Here is a 24,759-nt window from a genome sequence, read left to right on the forward strand (position 1 = left end):
ACAACTCATCATATCCCTCGCTGAAGACCTGGACAAAGCCAAGAGGAACTTCCACACAGGAATTGCAGCCGTCGTCACCTGGATGAGAGCTTATCAAACAACATTAGATTCCAAGCTTAAAAGTCCAGGCATAGGCTAATTCTTCATAATGTAAATCAATATGATGCTCAAAGATTTATACGAAAGCTTTTTTCAGCCCACCTATATTGAAAATTTCAGTTCCCTACAGCGTAAATATCAACCCCCCCCATCAGTGCCCTAATGGTCATCTTTTTTAACCTCTTAAAATTGAAGATTTCTATTAATCCAAATCCATCACAATATAGAGAAAAACATCTGCCAAAATGCTTGATCAAACCCTGGGGGGACATATTCTATGATACACCTCAAAATTGTAACATCTCATCAGTGAAAGATATCTTACTGATTAGGACATTTATGCAAACAAATGCAAACTTAGACCCTCAACACTTACGGAATGGAAGACCAGTAAAAATTCTGCCGTTTGACAGCAAAGTCTTTTAGAAAATGGTAACTTCCTGCACTCACTCCATATAGAACCAGGAGCAAACCGCTAAATAAACTTCACTCTGGATTCCGAACGTAACAGACAGAAATCATCCACTCTCTATACCGTAAAGGATATCCTCAAAATCCTTAACAAAGGTGATCCCTGCCTTCTTGCACTTTAAGAGCTGTGGGCATCATTCAAGACTGTAAACAATATGAACTTGCTGACCATCATCTAGAACAGATTGGGGGTAGGAGAACCAGTACTGTATTACTTCTAAGTATTCCAGTCTGCTAAACACAATTCATTAATCTTGACTTTTTTTACTGTCAACTTACCTCTTAAACTCTTGTGTAGCACCAGGATAATCCTTCTCCCTACAACCATTTAACCCTTACACAGAACCCTTGTCACAAATGGCGCACAATGCAAATATTATATTCTACTGGCATGCTGACAAGACTCAGCTTTACCTCAGAGATTTCAATCCCTCAAACATAAGGAATCTGAACTCTACGGTGGGAGTTCCTACTCCTTGATTTCTAAAATGCCTTTCCACCTGTACAAAACTATATAAGCCTCCTAGGTAACCACATTGAATCTAGTACCAGTAGCCAGATCTTTAGTGTTTTCAGTTGACAGCTCCATACATTCCATTGATCATATCAATAATCTAACACAACTAGCCACATCCCAACTGCACATCCTAAGAAAAAGAAAAACACCAATCCCTGAGAAGAATTTAGACCTTCGGTGTGAGCTCTCACATATAGACAGAAAAAACTGCATTTTGGCAAATCTCCCTAAACCCACAATCTTGCCCCTCAACGCCAACCTACATGCAGCAGCCCCTCCTTGTAGTAAACATTGAGTACTAAGATCACATAATGCTAATGCTCCATTAGCTGCTCATAGTGACAGTGTCTATGCCTTGTGTTCTACCCAAGTAATGAGCACAGTACTCACCATGCTTGTAGTAGAGTGCTCGCAATGCCCCTGATATGGTGACTGGCAAAAGTCCAAGCTGGCATTTCTCTGGCACCAGAATATAGATGAGGCCGCCCCACAGGCTGCCGATGGTCATCTTCTCACTTTTAACATCATAGACCTTAGTGACTACTGGCGGGCGAAAAAGTTCTTCTTTACCACTGAGGTTATCCGTATGGCATCCAATTTGTACCTGTGAGGTTAGGTAAGTTCAGTTAACATGGGTGAATAAGACATAGCTATATTTTCTATGAATCATCAGGAGAGAAGAATAGTGACCACATTATTTCTTTAATATGAACTCTATGAAGAAGTTCTGCCATTGTGTAGGAGTCACACATGATTGTAATTTAGATTTATCAATGCAAGTGGGAACCATTGGATCACAGACATCTTGGGGCAGTGTGGATGTGGGGGCCCTGCCTACCTCAACGAGCATCTCAGCTTCCACGTTCCACCGGCCAGCTCCGCTCTGCCAACCTCGCCCTCGCCCCCTGCATCCACCGTACCACAACCGGCGGCAGATCCTTTTCCCACCTCACCGCCAAAACCTGGAACTCCCTCCCTGTCAACCTACGCCTGACCCAGGACCTCCTGACCTTCAGGAAACGTCTCAAGACCTGGCTATTCGAGCAGTAAGAGCCCCCCCAGCGCCTTGAGACCCTAACAGGTGAGTAGCGCACTTAACAAGTGATTGATTGATTGAATGATTGATTGGGGGCACATATATAGTGAGGATAATTAGTCATATTGTGCAAAGGGGGCCAGCTTCTATTTCACATGAATAGCCATGAGCATGGGCCGTCAGACCACACACAAATAATGGCAGCTCCAATGGGCTTCATCCAGCCATGTGAATCCAAGATTCTGTTCTCAGAGTAGTATCCTCATAGCAGTTTGATGGACTTCTCACTGCATTTATCCAAACTAGGATTGTACCACTGAATTTCAAGACTGATAATATTGATACACAAATATCATGGACAAAATATATTAAGGTAAGATTATATAGAGGAAGTATAGATTTAATATTCCTACCTCCATATCTATGTACCTTGAAAATATATATGGTTATAGATTTCATATACTTAATTTTACATATAAGTAATATGTATGTGTAATTAGGGATATAAAATCTATACTTACCTTCCAGTATTTTGAATTCAACATTTTGTCCTTGACATTTGTGTTTCTCTATCTTCTAGCTTCAATATTCAGGGGGCATACCCTGACCAGGGAGCACCACAGTATGTAACAGACCTCATGGTTGCTATAAAACACAATAGCAGCTCTTTCCACAACACGTAGTGTCCTACCTGCAGCTGTGCATTGATGGCTGATGATGGGAATACAATGGATGCTTTCTGCCTTGGGTAGAGGAAAAGACCTGTGCTTCTCCAAGCTCGGGGTCCTGCAATAGTTCACACATGGTTAAAAGGAAATTCATGATTAGTCCCTAATAGCTCCCCTAGAACTGAGTGTTAAATACACTGAAGATTCTGTTAAAATCTATGAGTCACAGATTTGACCTACAAGGAGATCCCCTGCACCTGAAGAAAAGCTCCCTAATGTAAGGCAGGATGTACATTTATATGGAATCACAGATGTTTCTAATATCAATCACATGAATATATTCTCACCAGGAATACAAACAGTTGTACTGATGAGATCATAAGATAGTGCAGACTTTATAAGAAACAACATTGAAGCCACTCAACAAGCTGGGCTTTCCAAATTAAATTTTTGGGTGCCAAGGCTCATCCAATGAGCAGAGTTAGCATGAGCAGGAAAACATGACATTTATGAGTCATCATAGCTAGGCATTACATATTTTAATATTAGATTCATGCATGTAGAAGATATATTATTTATACCCTTTCTGCGTATCATTTATAGTGCACAACATGCACAAGCAAGAAGTATTACATGCTCTATAAATCTTATGGAAATTTAATGCATAGTGTGAGAAATTGTGTTTTTGATTGACTGGGGTGTGAGCCCTTGTCAAGAAACAACCACATCCCTTGCAGGATGAACCACAAAAAGTCACCAAATTAATCTGTGCTTAACCCTGGGTAGCTTGGCACAAAAAATCAGTCAGGTTTCACTTAGAGGCAATGTGTAAAGTATTTGTGCATCACACAAACTGTAATAAAGTAAAACATCCAACACAAAAAACCCAACACCAATTTAGAAAAATAGTACAAATTTAAATAAATTATTTGGTATCAAACCGACAAACATCTTATCAGTAGAAGCAGAGTTATGAATCTTTTGAGTTTTTAGTAAAAACTAGAACTTAAAAGATAAAAGTGCCAACCACGGACATCTAGTAATGCGAGACTGGGTCAAAGTAAAAAAAATAAAAAATATGGCTGACCACAATGAAGTGGGTTTGGATACAGGAAATGGATTGGGCCCAATCAGCATTTACCTTAGGACCTAGAAGAATTTCTGCGTAAAGTTCAGAGGGGCAAGTCTGCAAAAGGTGTCTAAGGAGCAAGCATCTTTGTCAGACAGCCTTGATTTGAAACTGCTATGAAGATTTATACATTCAGTCTTTGTCTCTGAAATGGAAGTCAAAAATCTCCAGTGGGACGAGGCAGAGGGCAGTGGCCAAAGACCGTTTCACGAAGCTGGATACCCCTTTGTCAAGGGATCACTGAAAAGGATTTGCTGCTGTGGAGAAGACAGTAGCTGGAGAAGCTGTGAAACCAATTTGGCCAGCGATGCACCTCGGGCGGATCAGTGAGCAGGTCGGTCCCAGTCCAGAAGTTTTAACCCTAAACCCACTTTTAGATGTTGCCTACCTATAGTCACGTTCATTTGAGGGTCCAGGACTGGGTGGGGGGCACTTGAAGGGCCAGGACTCATTCAGGATGGGTTCCAGTGGGGGTCCAATGTGAAGGGAGCCTTTTGTGTCCCTAAGGCTTAGATCAGGAGGTCAGAAACTATCCCTTTGGAGACACTCTGGTGGATCAGGGTACAGGTTACAGGTCCAGCCCTTCTTCTCCAGGCAAGAGGGCAGCAGTGTAGAAGGCAGCAATTCAGCAAGGCAGCAGCAGGCCACCAGTCGAGCAGAGTGGCAGTACTTTCAGCAGCACAGCAATACTTTTTCCTGGCAGAGTCTCCACAGGTCAAGTAGTGTACTAAAAAGTTGGTGTCTTAGGACCCCTTTTTTTTGCTATAGTTCCCTCCTTCTGGAAGGTGGGAGAAGGTTCTAGACAGTGGTTTTGAGATGCACGGACATTCCTGACTCCCCTGCTTTGGCTAACAGTTGGCTGCAGTGAGAATCTGGAGTTAGTAGGTCCTTTGTGTGAGGGCAGAGCATGCCCTATTCAACTGCAAGTTGGGCTGTGCTTAGCTCCGTCCCCTCATCCTGCCAGCTGTTGCTCAATTAAGGCACACCTAATCCCTTTATTATGTGACTGTATTGGAGGAATTCACAAAGTCTGTCAGTTACACGCAGTCATGTGACCCAAGACAGGCTACAGGCATAAAAGGGCTAAGGACAGAAAAAAGACAACTTTCGAAAAGTAGCATTTTCAAAATTGTAATCAAAACCTGACTTTACCATTTAAAAGGGTTTTACTTTCCAAATCAAAATAGACCGAGCATGATATAGCTATATGCTCCCAATTGAAAGTTACAGCATATTAAACATAATAATGAATCTTCAATGTTTCTTTTTTGGGGGGTAGGTCTACAATAGTGAAACATGAATTTAGGATTTTTTTTCTACCAGGACATGTAACACTTAAAAAAAATATGTCTAACCTTTTAATTACACAGCATCCTGCTCTATGGGCTACCTAGGGCCTACCTTAGGGGTAACTTGTATGTAATAAAATGGCAGTTTAAGACTTGACAAGGAGGTTTTATTGCCAAGTTGATATGGTAGCTGCAGGCCTACTGGTAGCATTACATTTAAGGGCCGTGGCTACATGGTATAGCATTCTACAAGGTACTTACAAGTAAATTAAATATGCCAATTAGGAATATGCTAAATCAAACAATGTTTAGGGGAGTGAGCACAAGCATTATAGCACTGGTTAGCAGTGATATAGTGCACAGAATCCTAAGGCCAACAAAAATAAGTTCAGCAAAATTAAGGAAGGGAACAAAAATGTTTGGGGGTGGCCTTGCAGAGAAGGCCAGGTCCGACACATATGATATGGGGAGAACTAGAAGCTGGGGTAATGTAATCTAGGTGATGCATGGGGCACGGAGAGATATTCTGGAAGCAGGTGTCTGTGTATGAGTTTGTGTGCATTTGTGGGTGTTAACACAACAATGCTTTTTTGTGTTCACACATGTGGGTTGATGTGCTGTTTTCAGCCCTGGCATAATTTTGGCCCTGGCACAATTGGGGTAATTCTTGCCATAATATGGGCATTCATTAAATGAGGTGCCCCATTCTGATATGATGCTGGCCCTGAAATAAATTATGTGAATAGTATGGCGGTAGATTCAAAGGTCCCTGGTGGAGGACCCACCTTATGCAAGTGAGTTGTGTCACAACTCTCCTTACAGATGCTCCTCTTGTTTTTGGATGATTTCCACCAATACAGTGTTAGAAACAAAACTACACCAAAAATGTGTACATTTTGTCATGGGTGATTACAGCCTCTTTGAGCAGTCTGTGAACTGACTACCAGTAGGTGGCAACTGATCAATAGCAGATGGATTACAGGCCTTTTTACTTCCACACCTTTGGGGAGAATATTTACGGCATCTCTTGGTCAGATTTAGTAACAGTTTGCTGCAGGTTTTGCAAAGCTTGCAAAATGTTTATTTTGAATTTTCTTTCCAAAGCAAAACATACCCTGTGAAGATGCCAGAAAGTACTGCAAAGCTGCTCAATGTGCTGCTTTTCAGTCAAGTGGGTGAACTGTGGGGTACATGGGCATTTCCATGCAAACTCCAATGGTTTTTTACATAAAGCCATCTTTCCTAACAATGGTAGACATGGCTTTGGGTGAAAAATAGAGTATTTTCTAGGCAGGCATTAAAAAGGTGAAAGGTGATTTTGTTTTTGTAACCTTTTTCCAACTTGTCAACTGTGCTGCACACTGCACTGTGCAGCACACATCTAAAGTGTTACAAGTTTTAGTAGCTATGGCCCTGCCCTGTTCTCCCTCTCACGTAACACAACCACATTGGTTACTGTGCTGAGTTCCAACAGTGTTTAGTAAATCTACGCAACTCTTTGTATACCTCTATACCCCTGTGGGACGTCTGTTAGGTGCTGTTGGTGTGCTGGTGGGGCTCGGATTATCTCGCCCAGAACTCACTGCAGCAGGGGGTGCAGGAGCATTGCTCAGTGCACCAGGTGGGTGTTTAAAGGGCTCAGGTGCTCCTGCAGCTTGGGACTTGCGTGGAGCACACCCAGTGTTGTGCCTGGGTGAAGACTGGACCAAGAGTAGGACCGTCTGTGCCCGCCAGAGGCCAGACGAGGCTGGTCTGTTGGTACTTTCCTGCCCACTTTACTTAGATCTACCTGTTGTGTCTAAATAATTAAGTCTTAAAATTGGTAAAAGAAAAAGTGGATTTTCAGTATCTCAGCTTCAAACTCTACTACTTCCTATTTGACTAATGTCATGGGCAGGACTGGAAGAGAGATCAACAACACTGAAGAGAGCCTAGGTGTGATGCCAAACCCAGCAAGAGAAGTGCTGGAAACCTCCCACGAGCTCTGCTTTCAATGTTCTGGGCAGTGTGGAGGCTTGGAGGGAGAAGGTTCTGATGCATCGACGTGTAGTTCATGAACCATTGACATTCGAGAGTCCAACTGTAAATGCATCCGATGCGGCCCTTCCCCAAAAAGGAAGAATAAAGAAGGGACGAAATGACTCACAAAGGAGTCTGAAATACCTGAAGAAGTTACTAATACTAAGCAGGCAGGAAGCTTTGGTGGCTGTATAAAGAAGACAAATCCAAAGCAGAGGCACAGTAATTCTACAGAGAATATAACTAAATTAATGATGGCAATGGAGGGTCTGCAAGGGTTGGTCAAACATTCTTTGGAGTTATTTTCTGCGAGGCTTCAGGTGGCTGACAGCACTGCCAGAGCCTGTCTCAGGGGGATGCAGGATTTACTGTGATGTGTCAGGTGAGGCTGGCCCGACACAATCGAAGTGGTGGGTGAAGGTGAGTTTTTCACTTTACAGTGTGTTAGTTTGGGGGGGGCAATATGTCTTAGGGAGTTGAGACTCCCACCTTGGTGCACCCTACAAAGTCTGCTCAGGTCTCCACTACTAACCAAGTTACATGGGATCTGCCTCCAGAGGCTTTGGCATTTGTAATTAGTTTGAGGAATGTTCTGCCACTTGAGTCTGATCAAACAGATTCCTGAGAGGATCTCAGTAACACATCCATGAACTTCTTAGGTCAGACAACCGGCCTCACTAACCAGCTTCTTAATGATTTAACCATGGTTTATAGGGTTAGCTGGCTGGGCAGGAGTGCCAAGACTGATTCAGGGGACCGTGCTGTAATGGATGTTAGCTCCCCTGACTCAGTGACCCATGTCTTTTGTTGTCCTAGCAAGATGTGGCTGATAAATACAAAGATCACTGCTGTACCTCTAGGCTTGTTTCCGGAAGCCTCCTGAGACAAAAGATCGAGATAAAAAGCATATGTTTGGTCAGAGAAATATGATAACTATCTATATAAGGTCCCTACCATGAATCGCTTTGATACCCTGTGGGATTTGGATGTAAACAATTGACTTAGTGAGCAACAAAGTCACTCTGGTTTATCAATTTCTGCAGATGAAATAGTGAGGCAGCCTGTGTCTAATAATTATGAGCCTTTTAGCTCTAATGTAGACATTTTAAATCCTACAGGACCTTTGTTAGTCCCCAATTATGTGTGGTATAAGCAAATTAAAACAATCAGCTTCTTACACCTCTAAATCAATTCCTAATAATGATAACAAAATGAGTCTCTTAGTTTGGAATGTAGCTGGCTTTAAGAACAAAATCCATAACCAATTGGCTCTCTTTTGTTAAGGATTGTGTGGTCCAGTGTTTCCAGGAAACATGGGCTACTGATTAATATAACATCAATGGCTACTCTACATGTTATAGATCTGCACTTGCTTCCCTGGCAGATGACAATGTGAGTTCAACGAGACAATACAACAATTTCTAAAACTTTTAACCTTAAAATATTTTGTAATGATAAGTCCTATCAGTGCATTGGTAACCGCGTAGCAAAGAAATAAGCGGTCCCTGAAACGGCTCTAAGTAGTCTTTTACTATGGGGGAGTCTATTTGGGTTTGACAAACAGCTGGGGCAAGGTGAGCGGGGTAGCACAATACTGGCCATTCAGTAGTCAACCACGTATGTACCCTATCACCTCAATCAATGTAGGTACTGTTCATTAGATTGGATGTTACAGGACAAAACTCTAGAGGTTACCTCAAAATGATAAGGATTTATCTCAGGATCCGGACGAGCTGGAACAGTAATGTCAGAGTCAGTACGTCATATGGAGATTATACCATTTTAGGATTCACAACTATTCCACCAACAATATCTGCAAGATGTGTGGCAGCTGATAAAATGTCTGATTAGGGAATCAGAAGCTACTATTGCCCAGGAACACCAGTATAATAATGTTGTTTCAATGCTCAGGGTAGTGCCTGAGAAAGTGCAGACCAAGGCAAGCCTTCATCATTAAAGGAAATGGACCATGGTGGTCACCTCCCTGGGCTTCAATTGACACATGAGTGCAAATCCATCAAGAGGAAGGGTTAAGTTCTAATTGGTATTGAGCCAGGAGGTGGGCCCATCCTCTATGTGAGGAGGAATCGTCGAATTTTAGCTTCCTTTAGCTTCCTCATTGATAATTTGATAAAAGACTAATTGAGCTTAAAACTATTATATAAACAATAGTTAAATTAACTAAGTTAAGATCGAGGTTCAATTAATAACAAATCACTATGTTTTTTAAAGAAATGTGTACGTATGTACCATGCGGACGCAAGGAACTTGCTGACCGCACAAGTTAAAAAGGGGAAGCAGTCTCTCATCATCAACCTTAGGGCATCTTTACACGTTCTCAACGCCATATTCCTGCAAGCGGGACGGAGCCATTTCCGCCGAACGAGGCCATAGGCAGGACAAATAAACATAAAGTGCACTACAGTTTCTGCAGGGCCATTACAACTTGGACATTGATCGATTAGCGGAGTAGAGCACCTTGAACTAGTAAAAGACTTCAGGGGGAGGCATCCATACCTGAACAGAACATACAGACTTTTGCTTAGTTGATCAGTAATCAAATCTAAAAAGGGTTCAAAGTGAGGATACCACTTGAAATTGAGATGTCAACCTACCATATGAAGTGCATAACAGATAATTTTTCCTAACATGGGACCAGTAAACTGATTTCAAATGTTCCTTGTGAGCCCTCCTTAAATTATGGGGCTGCCTCCAAAAGTCACTAAGTCCCTAGGTATGAAACCAATCCGAAATATACTTAAACCAAGGGATAGAAAGTACGTTCGGTCTATCCAATAGATCTTGCAGAGACTCCTTATATACTACTAATTCAGGGGTGGTCCAGATACGAACCCAAAAGGTTAGGGGCCTTAGGGCTATTACATCAGAAATGTGGGAGAACCCTAAGTCCAGAAACACTGGAACCAAGGGCGTGTTACGAGGGCATGCCAAGAGCGATGTTACGAAGTTATTTTCCCCCACAGATAATTTACTAGTTTTGATGCAGCCCCAAACCTCTGCGCCATAAACCGCAGCGCTCTGAGCCTTTGCTAGGTAGATTTTAATAGCTTGGGAAACAACTTTCGCAGTATTAGACTTTTGGAAACGCAAAATTGCCCCTGACCTATGTGTACGTCCTTTTTTCAGTTTTGCTTCTTCCACATCTGCTTCTCAGTTCACGGTTCAGTCTCTTGTAAAACAGACATGTCTTTGAGCGCAATCCCCATGTGACAGTCATTGTGGTTCCCTTCTTGTGCAGTTGCCAACAAACAGGCCAGGTTCAGAATGGAGTTTGGATTAAGGTGATGTGGGAAGTAGACAAAACAAATCACAATGGGACAGATGGTGGATTTTAGTGATGTGCAAAGGGGCAGCCATAGAGAGGGTCAAGACACAAGGAAGATGGGACTAAGGACAATATTTGCAGAGGCTCTGACTAGGTGGTCAGGTGCTGCCACTGACCGCAAACAGTTCCTACTGGTGCAGGGTCAAGACTGATTTGCAGATAGCTGGGTTCACACTGAGGTGGTATGGTGTGCCAAATAATGATGGGACAGTATGCAGCCCGAGTAATTGCTAGTAGCTGAGATGGCTTGTTTTCTCCCCAGAAAGACTTGCTTTGAATACCTAGTCCAATGTAAATGATAAAGTCTTAAAATTGGTGAAAGGAAAAGGAAAAGTGGATTTTCATTGTGTCACCTTCGAACTCTACTACTTCTTATTTGGTCCAATGTAAGGGTATAGGTGTATCTTTCTGTAGAGCACATTGCATATTTCACTAGCTACAGTAAGCTGATATACCCATAAATTAGCATACATAAGAGACCGTGACCGCATGTGGTAACTTACAAATGGGTCACATCCAATTGGCGGACAGATGGTACTCCCCTAGCAAGATGTTGTGACCTAGATATTGAACAGGGGCGACACAGAACATACATTTTTCTATTGAACACTTATTCCACTGTTGTAGCCAATTTAGTGAGGAGGTACTATGAACCAACCGTACAATAGACCATACAATGATGGAGGTAACAAATCATGAGCGTACTGGACCACTGTAGAACTTTCAGGAAAGACAAGAACAGCTAGATCTTGATTTAAAGCTTGCAAGAAGATGGATGGTGGCACACTATCGGGTGATTAGCTATGCTTTATCAATCCTGATTGATTGATTGATTGACACCCTGCATCTCAGAGCCACTACTAGCACCTTAACTAGAGGACATGGAGGTACTTACAAAAATCCACCCTGAGTATAGAATATGCCACTAATCCAGAACTGACACTTGAAATTTAAAAAAAACGAATAGCTTCAATTTATATCGCTATAACAAAAGTCACTAAACATTATAACATTCTTATTGAATGCACCATTACCAAAAGCATGAAATAAAGCTAACCCGACTAATGGAATATTTTGAAGATACTTTGGTTTGTCATCTGCACCAGTCAGGACACAGACGCCAACCTTAGTATCACATCACATGGTGGAATGTCTACAACAGCACTATGTTCCCAGAGGCAAAGAGAAATCATGCAGTGTAAGAGTGGCACAATTCCTTCCAAGAACCCCTTGGAAGGAGCCACCCAAACCCCTTGCACTTTTTAGAAATATTTAAAAAAGAGCAATGTTTCCAGTAGATAAGCATGGAGCAATCCCTAATCCAAAAACATCCCAAACTATCTAAATAACCTAAAGAAAGCCATTGAATCCTAGCATTTCAAGTACCTACCATTTAAATCAAAATGCAAGAACCACACTTTAAAATCATCACACTAAACAACAACACAATTTAAACCTTCCACAAATTATAACACACTATGGGCCTTATTATGGCCCTGGCGGCCGGCGGTACACTAGCGGTAACCCCGCAAACAGGCCGGTGGTGTACCGGCAGTGAATTCTGACCATGGCGCATTAGCCACGGCCATACTGCCGGCCCCTCCAACTGACCTCCAGGCTTCCGCCTGGCAGTCATAATAAAAACATACTGAAATAATTTGCACTTTTCCCCACAGTGATAAGTTGAGGTGTGGCCATTTCATAAAGACCCGTTTGGAATGTTCAGTTAGAGGAAGACGGTTATCCTTCACCATATGGAGAGCCCCTAGTTAATAGTACTGTTTAAGTATCATAGTTCCTCTGGCACTCACAATATGTTGTAGCCATGGGTACAAGCACAAGTGGTGTTCCTGGTCATTGGCACTGCTTTGCTCTTCGACCAGTTGACTTTATAACACAACAGAGTGAACAAAATCATTGATGATGGTCTTAACAGCTGCAATCGAAGACTGTGGACAGGATTAAAAAGCTAAATTGTGTCTGTGTAGAACAAAATCTTAATCTCTCTGACATCTGTGTGGTCCCCTTCAATGTCTGGAGTCCAATGGATTGCTGCTAATAGGGGCTCAATTGTGAGGGAAAAAAGCAAAGTGGGATGGGGACATCCCTTAACGGTACTGTGACCAATCCGAAAAGAGTGTGGGAGGAACCCTCTGCAGGAGACTTCAGCTGCTGGGATATCCTACAGGAGGCTAAATATTGCAATGAAACCATCTCCCAGTCCTGTTCAAGACAAGACACGGAATTAGTAAGGCTACCCAAAAGGGTCAAATGCCATTTGGCCATCCAAAGAGAGTGCCAGCATCTCCAACAGGTCATCTTTTCTACTCTGGGGAAGGTGGGAAAGATTTCCAAGGTGATTATGGGAGCTGCGTCCTAGACAAAGCCCACCTATGATAAGTGAATTAGATGGGAGATCACCCTCCCCAGGTGAGTTGCCAGTAATTTAGCCATAATTTTGAAATCTCCATTGAGGAGAGAGATTGGATGATACCTGGCACAGTCCAGGGTCTGTTTTGTTATCCACAGGACGGAGAGTAATGACACCCTTCTTAGATATAAGACCAAGGGGGAAATTTTCCACTGCATCGTTGAAGGCCTAGGTGACAAGGGGCGCAATGAAAACCTTTCTTGTTTTGTAAAACTTTTCAGGGAACCTGTCCTCTCCATGGAACTTTCAAGTCAGGACCAGCCACCTCTTCCAACGTGAAAACCCCGTAAGGGTGTCACAGCCCTCCCCCTTAAGAGTGGTCAGGGTTCACAGTGTCCAGAATCCTCTCTATCTCAGCTGTAGAGGCCCTGCAACTTTTAGAGCAACCAAGCCCACTGGAATGATCATCATTATCAGCAGTGACCTACTACTGCTAACAACTGTACCCACCTATTCCAGCCTCAGTTTGAGCAGCTCTGGCAAGGACAGGTGCATCCCCTGAAGCATTGCTATGAATGTGTGTTTTTGTGGGGGCATAGAGAATATTATTGCACTTGATATAGTGAGCCAAACTGTTGGCATTCAGGAACGATATCGTCAAGGGCAAAGACATTACTCAAAAGAATGGAGGGCAAAAGAAGAGCTTCACATACCACAAGGGAGGGGACTCTGCTAGGAGAGACAAGAAGTGGCAGTGAACATGGCCCCAGTGGGTATAGAGAAATGGAAAGGTAAAGGAAGAGTGGGCCCTCTAGTGCACTGAAGGAAAAACATAAAGGGGAACAACTATCAGTTTTTTAGTCCTAAGTTCATTCCTGTGCCAAGCAAACTGTGCTGTGTCCTCCTCACCCACGGGGATGTGAATTACGGGATAGATCCATGTGTGCTTGGAGAGGAGGCAGGCTATAGTACATGCCTATCAGACAGGAGTGTTTGGTAGCCTCCTAGTGTTGGAGTCAGAACATGGGGTAGGAGAACCACCTGGCAGATAGGAAAGGGGAGGGATGACACCCCCTTCACCCTTAGACTACAGGAGAGAGGATTAGGTGTGGCTACCCAGCATGAAACACAGGTGGTAGCACTGGAAGCACATCCTGCCCCCAAAGGTATGAGGCTGAGAGCATGGGGATGAAGGAGGAGTGCAATCCTAAAACAAGCAGCAACCATGAGTATATGGGATGACCGACCCTCCGCAGTCGCTCCAGTCTCCCTCACCAGCTGCTTCAGCAGAGATCTGACTTGTCTCTGTCTTACTGCAGTGACTCCACCACCTGGTGCAGCCTGGCTGGGTCCGACTCTCTCCAGGGGCCTCCACCCATACGTTGATACTTAGGCTGGTACCTAGGAGAATTCCCAACGGGGAAGGAGTCTTCCGGATGGGTATGGCCAATGGGAGCTGGAGAAGTCATGTCCATTGGGAGGTGATCGAGTTTCAAGTAAGTCCAGGACTTATTGCCAGGGTTCAAGAATTACTTGGTCCATCCATCCACCATCACCGGCATCCTGGTAGGGTCCAGCAAGCCTATTTAATATCTCTGTGTTTCATTCACGGCGGAGTGCTAGTACGTCTGATATCTAGGGCCTCATTACAACTTTGGCGGGCGGCAATCACCGCCCGTCAAGTTGTAACCGCCGTGCGGCTGCCAATGTGGCCGCACTCCCGGCGGTGCCCATTTTGACATCCCCGCTGGGCCGGCGGGCGGAAACCGAGTTTTCGCCCGACGGCCCAGCAGGGATGTGGGCCGCAACATGGGAGCCGGCTCCAAATGGAGCCGGCTGTGTTGCGGCTGTGCGACGGGTGCAGTTGCACCCGTCGCGACAGTGAAAAGCCACATGGGGCCCTGTCAGGGGCCCCACAACTCCCCGTAAGGCTGGCGGTCGGGGACTCGTAATCTCGTGGGCAGCGCTGCTAGAAGCACTGCCCAGGTGGATTATCACCGCCGGGGCAAATGTGGCGGGAAACCACCGGCCCCAGTGGTGCAACCGCGGCGCAACCGCCGCGGTCGTAATGACCTTGGAAGCACCGCCAGCCTGTTGGCAGTGCTTCTGTCATTTCAGCCCTGGCGGTCCTGTACCGCCAGGGTTGAAATGACCCCCCCTAGTGTTTGTAGTCTGCCAAGAAGGAGATTATGTTCCATTCATGAGGAGAGGTTCCTTTGCACTACTGGCTGCCTGCAGAATGGTCCTGGTGTGCTTGTGGCACAACATGCTTGCAATGATGGGGAACGGAGTATTGCTCTCAGATGTGGGGTATGACCAAAATCTATGTGTTTCCTGAAATTCCAGCAGCTCCAGGAAAAAAGAGTTCTGGGAGGGGGGCTGCAGGTAGCAATCATATTCGATTTCTCCTACTCCACTCAGAATCTGTCTCTTCTCTCTCTGTCCTCCAGGTCCATGACTTTCTGAAGTAGAAACTCAATATCATGGCCCCTGTCCAGGATATGTTCATATTGGCACTCTACTGCATCATCGCCTGCACATCCATCATTGTGAAGGTGGCCCCTATGGTCGTGGTACTTTTTGGGTCTCTCTTCCTCCTGTTCACACTGTCAAAAAAACCTCCCTGAAGCCAGCTTTCACCAACACCTTATGATGACTGCTGCATCTTCACTTTCACTTGCCACTTTTTCGGTGCAGTCTTTACTGGAACAGTTTAACTTGCTCCAGGAATTTTGATACTTGAGAGATAGAGTGCTCCTCATCAGCTAAGCCCTTGCATTATTTCAGGACAGGAGGGTAGAGACCAGTCACTCTGTTATGTGTGCCCCACGTACACATTAACACCAATGGCAAGGTTTTTGGTCACTTTAGAGATGTTGAATTGCAACTTTGATTTTAGAGTGCCATTAACCCTCTTTATAATTCAAATGTTTCTGGTCGGTAACTACCATAGAAACGCTGGGCAATTTTTAAGGCATTAGGTATGCTCCTCATCAGTTCACTTTTAATGTGACTGCCTCATTATGACTGCAAATAAGTTGACAAAAGAAAACTATGGATCAATTCCCTCAGTAAGAGCTTTACTACAGTCAAGCTGTCATTTCTCTGAGTAGGAAATGCCACCACCCATTTAGGAAAGAAATAATCAACCGAACATACACCAATCCATTATACTGTGCCATCTCCATAAAGTCCAACTTCATTCTGGTGAATGGACCCTCAGACAGACTAATGTGACTTAAAGTCACTGCAGTCTTTTTTGCCATCATTCACTTATTGACAAGTAACACAAAGCTGACAAAAATATTCAGCTGCTCTGAAACAAGGATTAAACCAAAACATCTTGAAGGTACGGGACATGCCATTATGCCCCAACATATGTTATAACATGCATGTGCCTCACCATCTCTTTCCCTTTTTAGGATTACATTAATTTCATCATAATATGCTGGACATAATAGTATTTTCCAACAACCTCTGCATATCTGTTACCAAGTCTAACCATGTAATTTCCATTCTTATGTGATGCACATTTAAGAACTACAACTTCTGTTCCCAATTAATGTGCTTTCAGTAATTCCAATTGTTTTGGCCCACTTCTTATGGGGGAACTAGAAGAACTTAAGAAATGCCCCAGTGACCATAACTGGCCAGAATCATGGGCTGTGCAATAATCATATTGGCTTTCAGTGTAGATTGTATCACTCAATAGGCCACAATTTACAATCTTTCCTAAGAGAATGACAGGACCTGATAGTAATGTTTTCAGCCAACAGAATAATTTGTTAATACCCCGTCAAGCGACCAATCGTTAAATACTGAGTTTGATACAAGTCAAAAAAACTCTCAGCTGAATGATTGAGCAGCACAATGAATTTATAATCCATCACACTCCCTTCACACTGTTGTTTTGCAAGACAGGCTGTGGCCCAGAGGTGCAGCAACTACTGGGTCTAATACAGCCGAAGCTGTAAGCGCTGGCCACTTTGATTCTCCTTGTTGCTGAGTAAATATTGAAAGTAAGCACCACTCTCTTTCATGGCAAAATAATTACAAATCTTTTTCATAATTAGAAATTTAAAGAATGGATGCAGTACAGAGACTCTGGGCGTGACTTATATATTGGTCGTCAAGTTACTTCATCATAACGGTGATAGATATCCCATCCACCAAAATCTAAATTGCATAGGACATAATGGGATTTAGATTTCGGTGGACGGAATTGGTCATGATTGTGACGGACTAACTCATACGCCAATATCTAAATCAGGCCCTATGTCTGAACTTTAGAAAAGCATATCATCCTCATCTAGGGTACATGATAACTCATATCACTGTGAGTAAGCCTCTCTAAAGGCTTTGCAACTAAAATCAACTGATTACAGTAGCCAACCATTTCAAGGAACATCCTCAGTTTCCTTTGGGTCTTTGGCGATTCATTTTCATAATCACTGAGCTGCTTTCTGCAGAAATCTTTCTCACTCCTTTCTTAATAGTGTGACCCAAATAAATAACTTCTTGCTGACAATACTTGAGTTTTGTTGGGGGTCAATTTATGGCCGTGCTCTGCATGATGATAAAGCAGTGCAATTGTACAAAGTCTGCGCCCTCTCTTGTTTTAGTTGCGACTATCCAGTCATCAATATGTTACACCTGCACAGAGTTACAGAATTTGGGAGAAAATAGAGTCTTGTACAGCCTTGTGGGATACAACACCAAATCATTACTTTATTCAAAACTCTGAATGCAAAAAGAAACTGACTTTCTTGAAGTGGAGTAGGGTAGAATGAATGTCACAAGTTAATTATCGCAAACCACTCCACGTCAGGAGGGAAATGAAATAATATGGCAGCTGGATTCTGTACCATTAGACAGCATTGAACTCCAATACTATCAATTTTGATTAAATACTCTACCATTTTCCACTTTCTGCTTGTTTCTTTTTTTATTTTTCATGATTAGGGAGTTGGAAGGACCTTTTAGCACCTCTTTTAATATGCCTTGCTCATCATTTTCTCAGTAGCAGGGGTCGTTCCTTCCTCAGTTTCACAAGTAAGCTTGCACTGAGTAGTATGAAGATATATTGCATTATGCTTCACTTTGATCTGCTCTGGCTCAGCACTTTTTATTAAACCAATTTATTTCCCTGGGCGATCCCAAACCTCCTCTTTCACAATGCCCCGTAAACCAGGAGGCAATTTATGACAGATTGGGAATCTCCATTGGAGGAACCATGGAGCGAGTAGTACCTGTATCAATTAAGGATGATAGTGGGTGGCCCTTCACCTCACAGTCTATATATGGGCCCCGCTGGCTTACCTCTTGGACTGCACCAAGTATGACGTCTTACTCCCTTCTTAGGCGCTGTCAATGTGCCTGCATTTGACTTGGTCCAGTGGGAGTGACATTCGGTGTTCATGTGACATTTTGTTTAAAACCAGGATTCTGTTACAAATTCTGTGCTTTCCATTAAATTGCCTTTGATTTTGATTGCTCTACAGGGGTGCCAGTAAGGCATTTGACTCTGCACTCTGCATCATATGAGGCTTGTTCCATTGCATCTAAGGAATCATTGGTAAATCATTTGGCATTCTATTTGGATGAGACCTACAGTCTTGTTTGCAATGGCCAGCTTTCGCACAGAAATGGCATGATATGGATTTCCTCAACTTCTTAATATTTGCATTTAACACATTTGAATCCTCAACAAACGCCCTACCTCTACCTGGAGGAACAGCCTGTGGAACCCTTACACTATTGTGTTCAAATTGAGAATTATTATTCTTTATACACCGATTCCCCGCATGGCAAAATTGCACCTGTCACCAAACCAGAGCCAAAAGAGAGTCAGACATATGAGAACTTTTTCTGCCACTTTTTTTTTAAATACTTTGACTGACCTACCATGAGTTTCATCATAATTTTCTTTCACTTTGTACGACAGCAATTGGTGTAATTTTTGGCACACTTTAAAATTCATCCAGGCAGTTGCAAACACATGATAGTTTGCTGAATATGGGAACTAATTAATGCACACAAACCTAACACAAAAGTTGAAACAAATGTGCTAATACATTTTTTTCGAGACATCATCAACTTTACTGTACTGTTTGGATATTTGCATAAATCTCTCATGATGCACATTCACTAATTCCTTGGGCTCCTGTGTGGCTCTCATGATTTTCACCCAATTTATTTCTTTTTGTGGCACCTTAGTCTTCAAATTATCCATCCCCAATTTATATTTATCCATCACAACAGATAGAGATGGCACATTATTTGGAGAAACGCTTGGAGACTCCTCAGCAGGTCAATATGCTTTTCTAGTGAAGCACGTTAGGGCCCATGCTGAGTCTCTATTTAAATTGCACATTTTAGCTTGGCATCTTTTTCTGATGGAGAATTTTTCCATGGTTCTACACTTATGGGATAGTGTATTAAGAAAACACTGTACATGCACCCTTTTCTTTGTACGCATTGCTGCCATGCAATCTGTACACTCCATCCAAGGCAAGGCACACATAATATGACGCCCTTGTATCAGGAAAAGCACAGAACAATTCTTGGAATATATGCCACAACAATTGCAGTCTGAGACAGTAGCAGGTTCAGTGAAAGCATTTGAAGGATGTAGTGTCCCTAGTATACCCATTCTGACCAAAGAGACGGTCTACAACTGCTCGGGTCTGGGTGGCGCGGTCCCAGAGCGAGGATGACAGGCAGCAGGCGCAGTCAGTGCAGGTGGGCAATATGTTTTTGAAGATGTCCATCTGGCCTTCCGTTCGATGGATGATTTGTTTTTTGGAAGCAGTGACTGCCATGTCGCACATTCAATCCATGTGCGTAGGAGGTAGGTGTTGCTTCCATTGTCTGAGGATGGATGTCCATGGTGGCTACCGGAAGTGCTGGGGATGCGCACACCGCCAGTAAGCAGCAGCGGGGACCAGACTGCCTGAGAACAGTCATGAAGGACAATTCACCAAAATGCCATGTGCAGCGGAAGTGACATCACATGCCCTTTGATCTTCAATTTTACTGCATGCACGCAAGCGTACACAAATGCATGTTCACACTTACACATACTATCTCTCATGTGAATACACACTCACCCACAAGCATGCACACAACTCGCACTTAAAACCATTTTTTTTAGTTGCCTCAGTTGCCAAGGAAGACCATCTCGCTCCTCCCCTTCCCTTCCAAAGTCATAGAGAAGACCGTCAACAAGCAACTTACCAACTTCCTTGAAGACAACAACCTACTCGACCCCTCTCAGTCCGGATTCCGAGCCAATCACAGCACAGAAACCGCCCTCATCTCAGTCACAGACGACATGAGAACTCTGATGGACAACGGAGAAACAGTCGCCCTCATCCTCCTCGACCTCTCGGCTGCCTTCAACACCGTCTGCCACTGAACCCTAATATCCTGCCTCCGCTCCACCGGTATCCAAGGACAGGCCCTGGACTGGATCACCTCCTTCCTCTCCAACCGCTCCCAAAGAGTCTACCTCCCACCGTTCCGCTCAGACCCCACCGAGATCATCTGCGGCGTCCCACAAGGCTCCTCGCTCAGCCCGACTCTCTTCAATGTCTACATGAGCCCCCTCGCCGACATCGTACACAAACACAACATCAACATCACCTCCCACGCCGAAGACACTCAGCTGATACTTTCCCTCACCAAGGACCCCACCAGCGCCAAGACCAACCTGCAAGATGGAATGAAAGACGTTGCAGAATGGATGAAACTCAGCCGTCTGAAACTGAACTCAGACAAAACGGAAGTCCTCATCCTCGGAAACACCCCGTCCGCCTGGGATGACTCCTGGTGGCCCATGGCCCTTGGCACCGCACCAACCCCCCTCAGACCATGCACGCAACCTCGGATTCATCCTGGACCCACTTCTCACCATGACCAAACAAGTCAACGCCGTATCATCTTCCTGCTTCCTCACCCTCCGCATGCTCTGAAAGATCTTCTGCTGGATCCCCGCCAACACCAGAAAGATTGTGACCCACGCCCTCGTCACGAGCCGCCTGGACTATGGTAACACCCTATACGCAGGAACCACCGCTAAACTCCCGAAACGCCTGCAGCGAATACAAAACACCTCAGCCCGCCTCGTCCTCGACATACCCCGCAACAGCCACATCTCCGCCCACCTGAGACACCTGCACTGGCTTCCCGTCAACAAAAGGATTACCTTCCGGCTCCTCACCCACGCACACAAAGCCCTCCACAACAAGGGACCCGAATACCTCAACCGTCGCCTCAGTTTCTACACGCCCACCCATCAACTTCGCTCCGCCAACCTCGCACTCGCCGCCGTCCCTCGCATCCGCCGCACCACGGCAGGTGGGAAATCCTTCTCCTACCTGGCGGCCAAGACATGGAATTCCCTCCCCACCAACCTCAGGACCACCCAGGACCACTTCGCATTCCAGAGGCAACTCAAGAGCTGGCTCTTCGAGCAGCAGTAACCCCCTCCCCCTAGCGCCTTGAGACCCTCACGGGTGAGTAGGGCGCTTTATAAATGTTTTTGATTTGATTTGATTTCATTTGATATTCCACCTAATTTTTATTACATTAATAGTGAATAATAAAAAATTGTTCACTATTAATGCAATAAAAAAAATAAGGTCCATGAGGACGAGCTACCGATGTGTTCCTGGCACTGATTTCGAAACATCTGAGGCCAGGGGTCTCAAAGTCAGTGCAGGGATTGCCAGAGGCAAGCCAGGGGTTGCAATTGTAACCCCTGGTAACCCGTAAATTACATCTATGGGAAAAGGCTTGGGAGGCTCCAATGCCAGGCTTGCAGTTGTTTGAAAAAACTCAACTTTAGACTCACCTCTGGTAGGTCCAGATCATGGGTATTTAGGAGTTCCTCTCATCCTCATCCTGGTAGTCTTTAGTTGGTCTCCTGCATCACTTCTCCTTCAGTAACAATCATAGGCCTCGAATGGTGGTAGTAGAGGAGTGTTTAATCTAGACCTGAGACCACTCCAATGTAGGCGCACCAGTGATGCAAATAGTCCCATGGCTCTGTCCCAAGGCCCAGGCTTTCAGGTTACTTCCTGATAGAGCCAGCTCTGCTCTGTAAAGAGGCTTGCCTTGATGACCTTGAATAATTCTTACACAGATTTTTTTGAATACTATTTTCCTTTAATCAAGTTTTGATGTGGGTGATGTGAGAGAGTATATTACAGACAGTTTGCGAAGAACTGTTGTGTTTGTGTTTCATGAAACATACATAAACAAGTTTCTTTTAGATCAGAACAGGACCTCAGATATGAGAAATGGGAGGGTGTCACAGAGAGCGTTTGCAGTGATATCAGTGAGTTGCTGCTGCTGTGTTACAATATTGAAAACACACATCACTAATCCCGATTATTGAATGTAAACACATTTATAATTTGATACCAAAACAAGAAGGGTAGTGGTAGTATCTTGACTGCACATCCTATATAGTGCCAAACAGTACATATATGGTGTACAATATTGTATATCCAAAACTTTTTTAGGAAAGGTGCTGAATGGTTACCAATGTCTTACTACTCCAAGGCATAACCATGTACTGATCCAGTACACACAGAACAATAAACAAACTGGAACGATGTCGTTTCAATATAGTACAATCAAAAACGTCACAGAAGTTCCAGTCTGAACCAGTCTCTGTAATGGATGAATGCCATATTCTCCTTAGACATTCAATTGGTATCGTCAGTTTCAATCAAGGAAGACCAATCTTTCATAAAACAACTCATCAACAGCCAACACGCGTTTCATCACAACATGTGAGTTTTTCAAGGCAACAATTAGCAAAAAATATGCTGCAGCAGACAGCGAAACCAGCAACATCCACATCTAAGTAGCTGCTCACATAAAGTAAAGTTCATAGAGATATGTTTGAGTAGTGAAGTATCCAGAAAACCACTTATTGTTCATCCAAAAAAGGGAGTTGTTTCAAGCACCTAATGGGGTTCCTCACACGCTGATCCGGCATAACACGGTACTATAATAAAGGTTTGGGAGTGACCGTCCTGAGACAGTTTTACAAGTCTGTTGTTAGTTCTTGATCCCTTTGTTGAATATTGGTCCCTTGTTGTGTGTACTTTTATGTTTCCCATACCCTTTCTGCTCCACTCCGATTTGTGATTATATAGGAGTGTGTTAGCAGTAGCCCGATGATGAAGCATGTCACAAATGTGTGGGTGAGGGCACTTTTTTCATAACTGGTGATTACCCCTGAGGGGGATAGTGATACACTGGTTGTTTCCTGTCCTTCAGTGTTTATGATTACACAGATTAGAACTTATCATGGTCCTTTGGTCACATCCAGAGTATTCCTATATTAAGGTCTCGGGTGAGAAAGAGCATCCTCTGCTGTTGCTTCGGCGGATCCGTGGGGTTGCAGCGAGGAAAAGGGAGGGGGATCATAGGTGTCTGGTTGGCTGGTGGAAGGTCATGTTTTCATTGGTCTATGGTGGCCTTTTGTTGGGCAAGGCTTTGTAAGTGTGTATCAACATCTCCAACTGGCATCTCTTGTAAATCGGGAACCAGTGTAGCTTGTTGAGGTAGGATGTGATGTGGGTTCATCTAGGTATCATCGCCAAATCAGTAGTTGGAGCATGGTGCTATGACCATGTGAATCATCTGGACCTGGCCCCATAAAGCTTGGCACAGATGGGACCATTTCTAAAAGCCCAGGGCCACGGCAGCAAGCAGAAGGTTCATGTTTTTACGAGCTGCACTGGACAGATCTTTGCTAATTTGGATCTCCAAATAGGTATTTGTGTTGTCTGTTCATTGGCACTGTGGGCCGGCCAGCAGAGACAGGGGTGTATGCAGGTTCAGTGGGAAGGTAACCCTCCCCCCAATTAACCTTGTACATAAGAAATGGCCAAAGGCTGCTCTCAGCTCCATAAGTGAAGGAAACGAGGTGCTCACTTAAGATTGACGCATGAGGATATCCTTTGCATGGAGCAGCGGGTTAACCTCCCTACCTGGGTCAGAACGCCCGAGGTCTGAGGGCAACCCTGCCGTGTCCCTCTGCAGACAGGAAACTGTTCCATGAGGAAGCCCTTGCAGTTGATCTGGGTGCAAGGAGATGTGTAAAGGAGTTTAACCAATTGAATAAAGTGATCCAGAAAGCCTGTTCTCTCCAGAGTATGGAAGAGTTAGTGCCATTTCATTTTTAGTTCCTCCAGATGCCGCAATGGTTCCTCATATTGGCTGAAACCCAATCAAAAATAGGTCTTACTTCAGTGGGTTCCTTTGTGACCTCCAACTGCCATGAAAGTACATACAACCCAATTTATATTGTGCGCCTCTATCCGACATTTCACATGACGCCTCCCACCTTGCACAGGAGAAAGGAAAAAGACATTTAAGTGCGGTGCCCATCAATCTACCCAAAATTAAATTCCTGCTGCTTTATGCCATAACTCTAAGGTGACCCTCTATGTTTCCCAGTCTATGAACTCATCATGTGCTCTCTACACTCATCTCACTCATTGCTCATCAGCTAACAAGGCTGTCATCAGGTGCTGAGGTTTTCCCACCTGGATTTGCACGTCATACTGAAAGCACACCAGCTAGCCAAGAGACACGTGACCTACTAAGCCAAGAGACGCCTGTCCCACTAAGCCAAGAGGCACCTGACATACTAAGCCAATAGACGACTGACCCACTAAGCCAAGAGGTGCCTGAGCCACTAAGCCAAGAGACACCTGACTTACTAAGCCAAGAGGCACCTGACCCACTAACAGAAAAGCTCATGCCCCCCTAAGCACATTGCAGAGGAACTGC

At 44.2% G+C, this 24,759-nt stretch overlaps 1 protein-coding gene across 1 annotated transcript in view; it reads right to left on the reverse strand.

The window, feature by feature from the left end:
• Positions 1–24,759, reverse strand: part of LOC138249658 (TRPM8 channel-associated factor homolog) — a 127,824-nt gene that overhangs the window by 55,334 nt on the left and 47,731 nt on the right. The window contains exons 4-5 of the mRNA XM_069203618.1: positions 2,815–2,909; positions 1,478–1,691 (exon numbers count right to left, since the gene is read on the reverse strand). Of these exons, the coding sequence (XP_069059719.1) occupies positions 1,478–1,691; positions 2,815–2,909 (309 nt within the window). The remainder of the gene's footprint in view (positions 1–1,477; positions 1,692–2,814; positions 2,910–24,759) is intronic.

This window comes from Pleurodeles waltl, chromosome 8 (genome assembly GCF_031143425.1).
Source record: "Pleurodeles waltl isolate 20211129_DDA chromosome 8, aPleWal1.hap1.20221129, whole genome shotgun sequence".
Lineage (NCBI taxonomy): Eukaryota > Metazoa > Chordata > Amphibia > Caudata > Salamandridae > Pleurodeles > Pleurodeles waltl.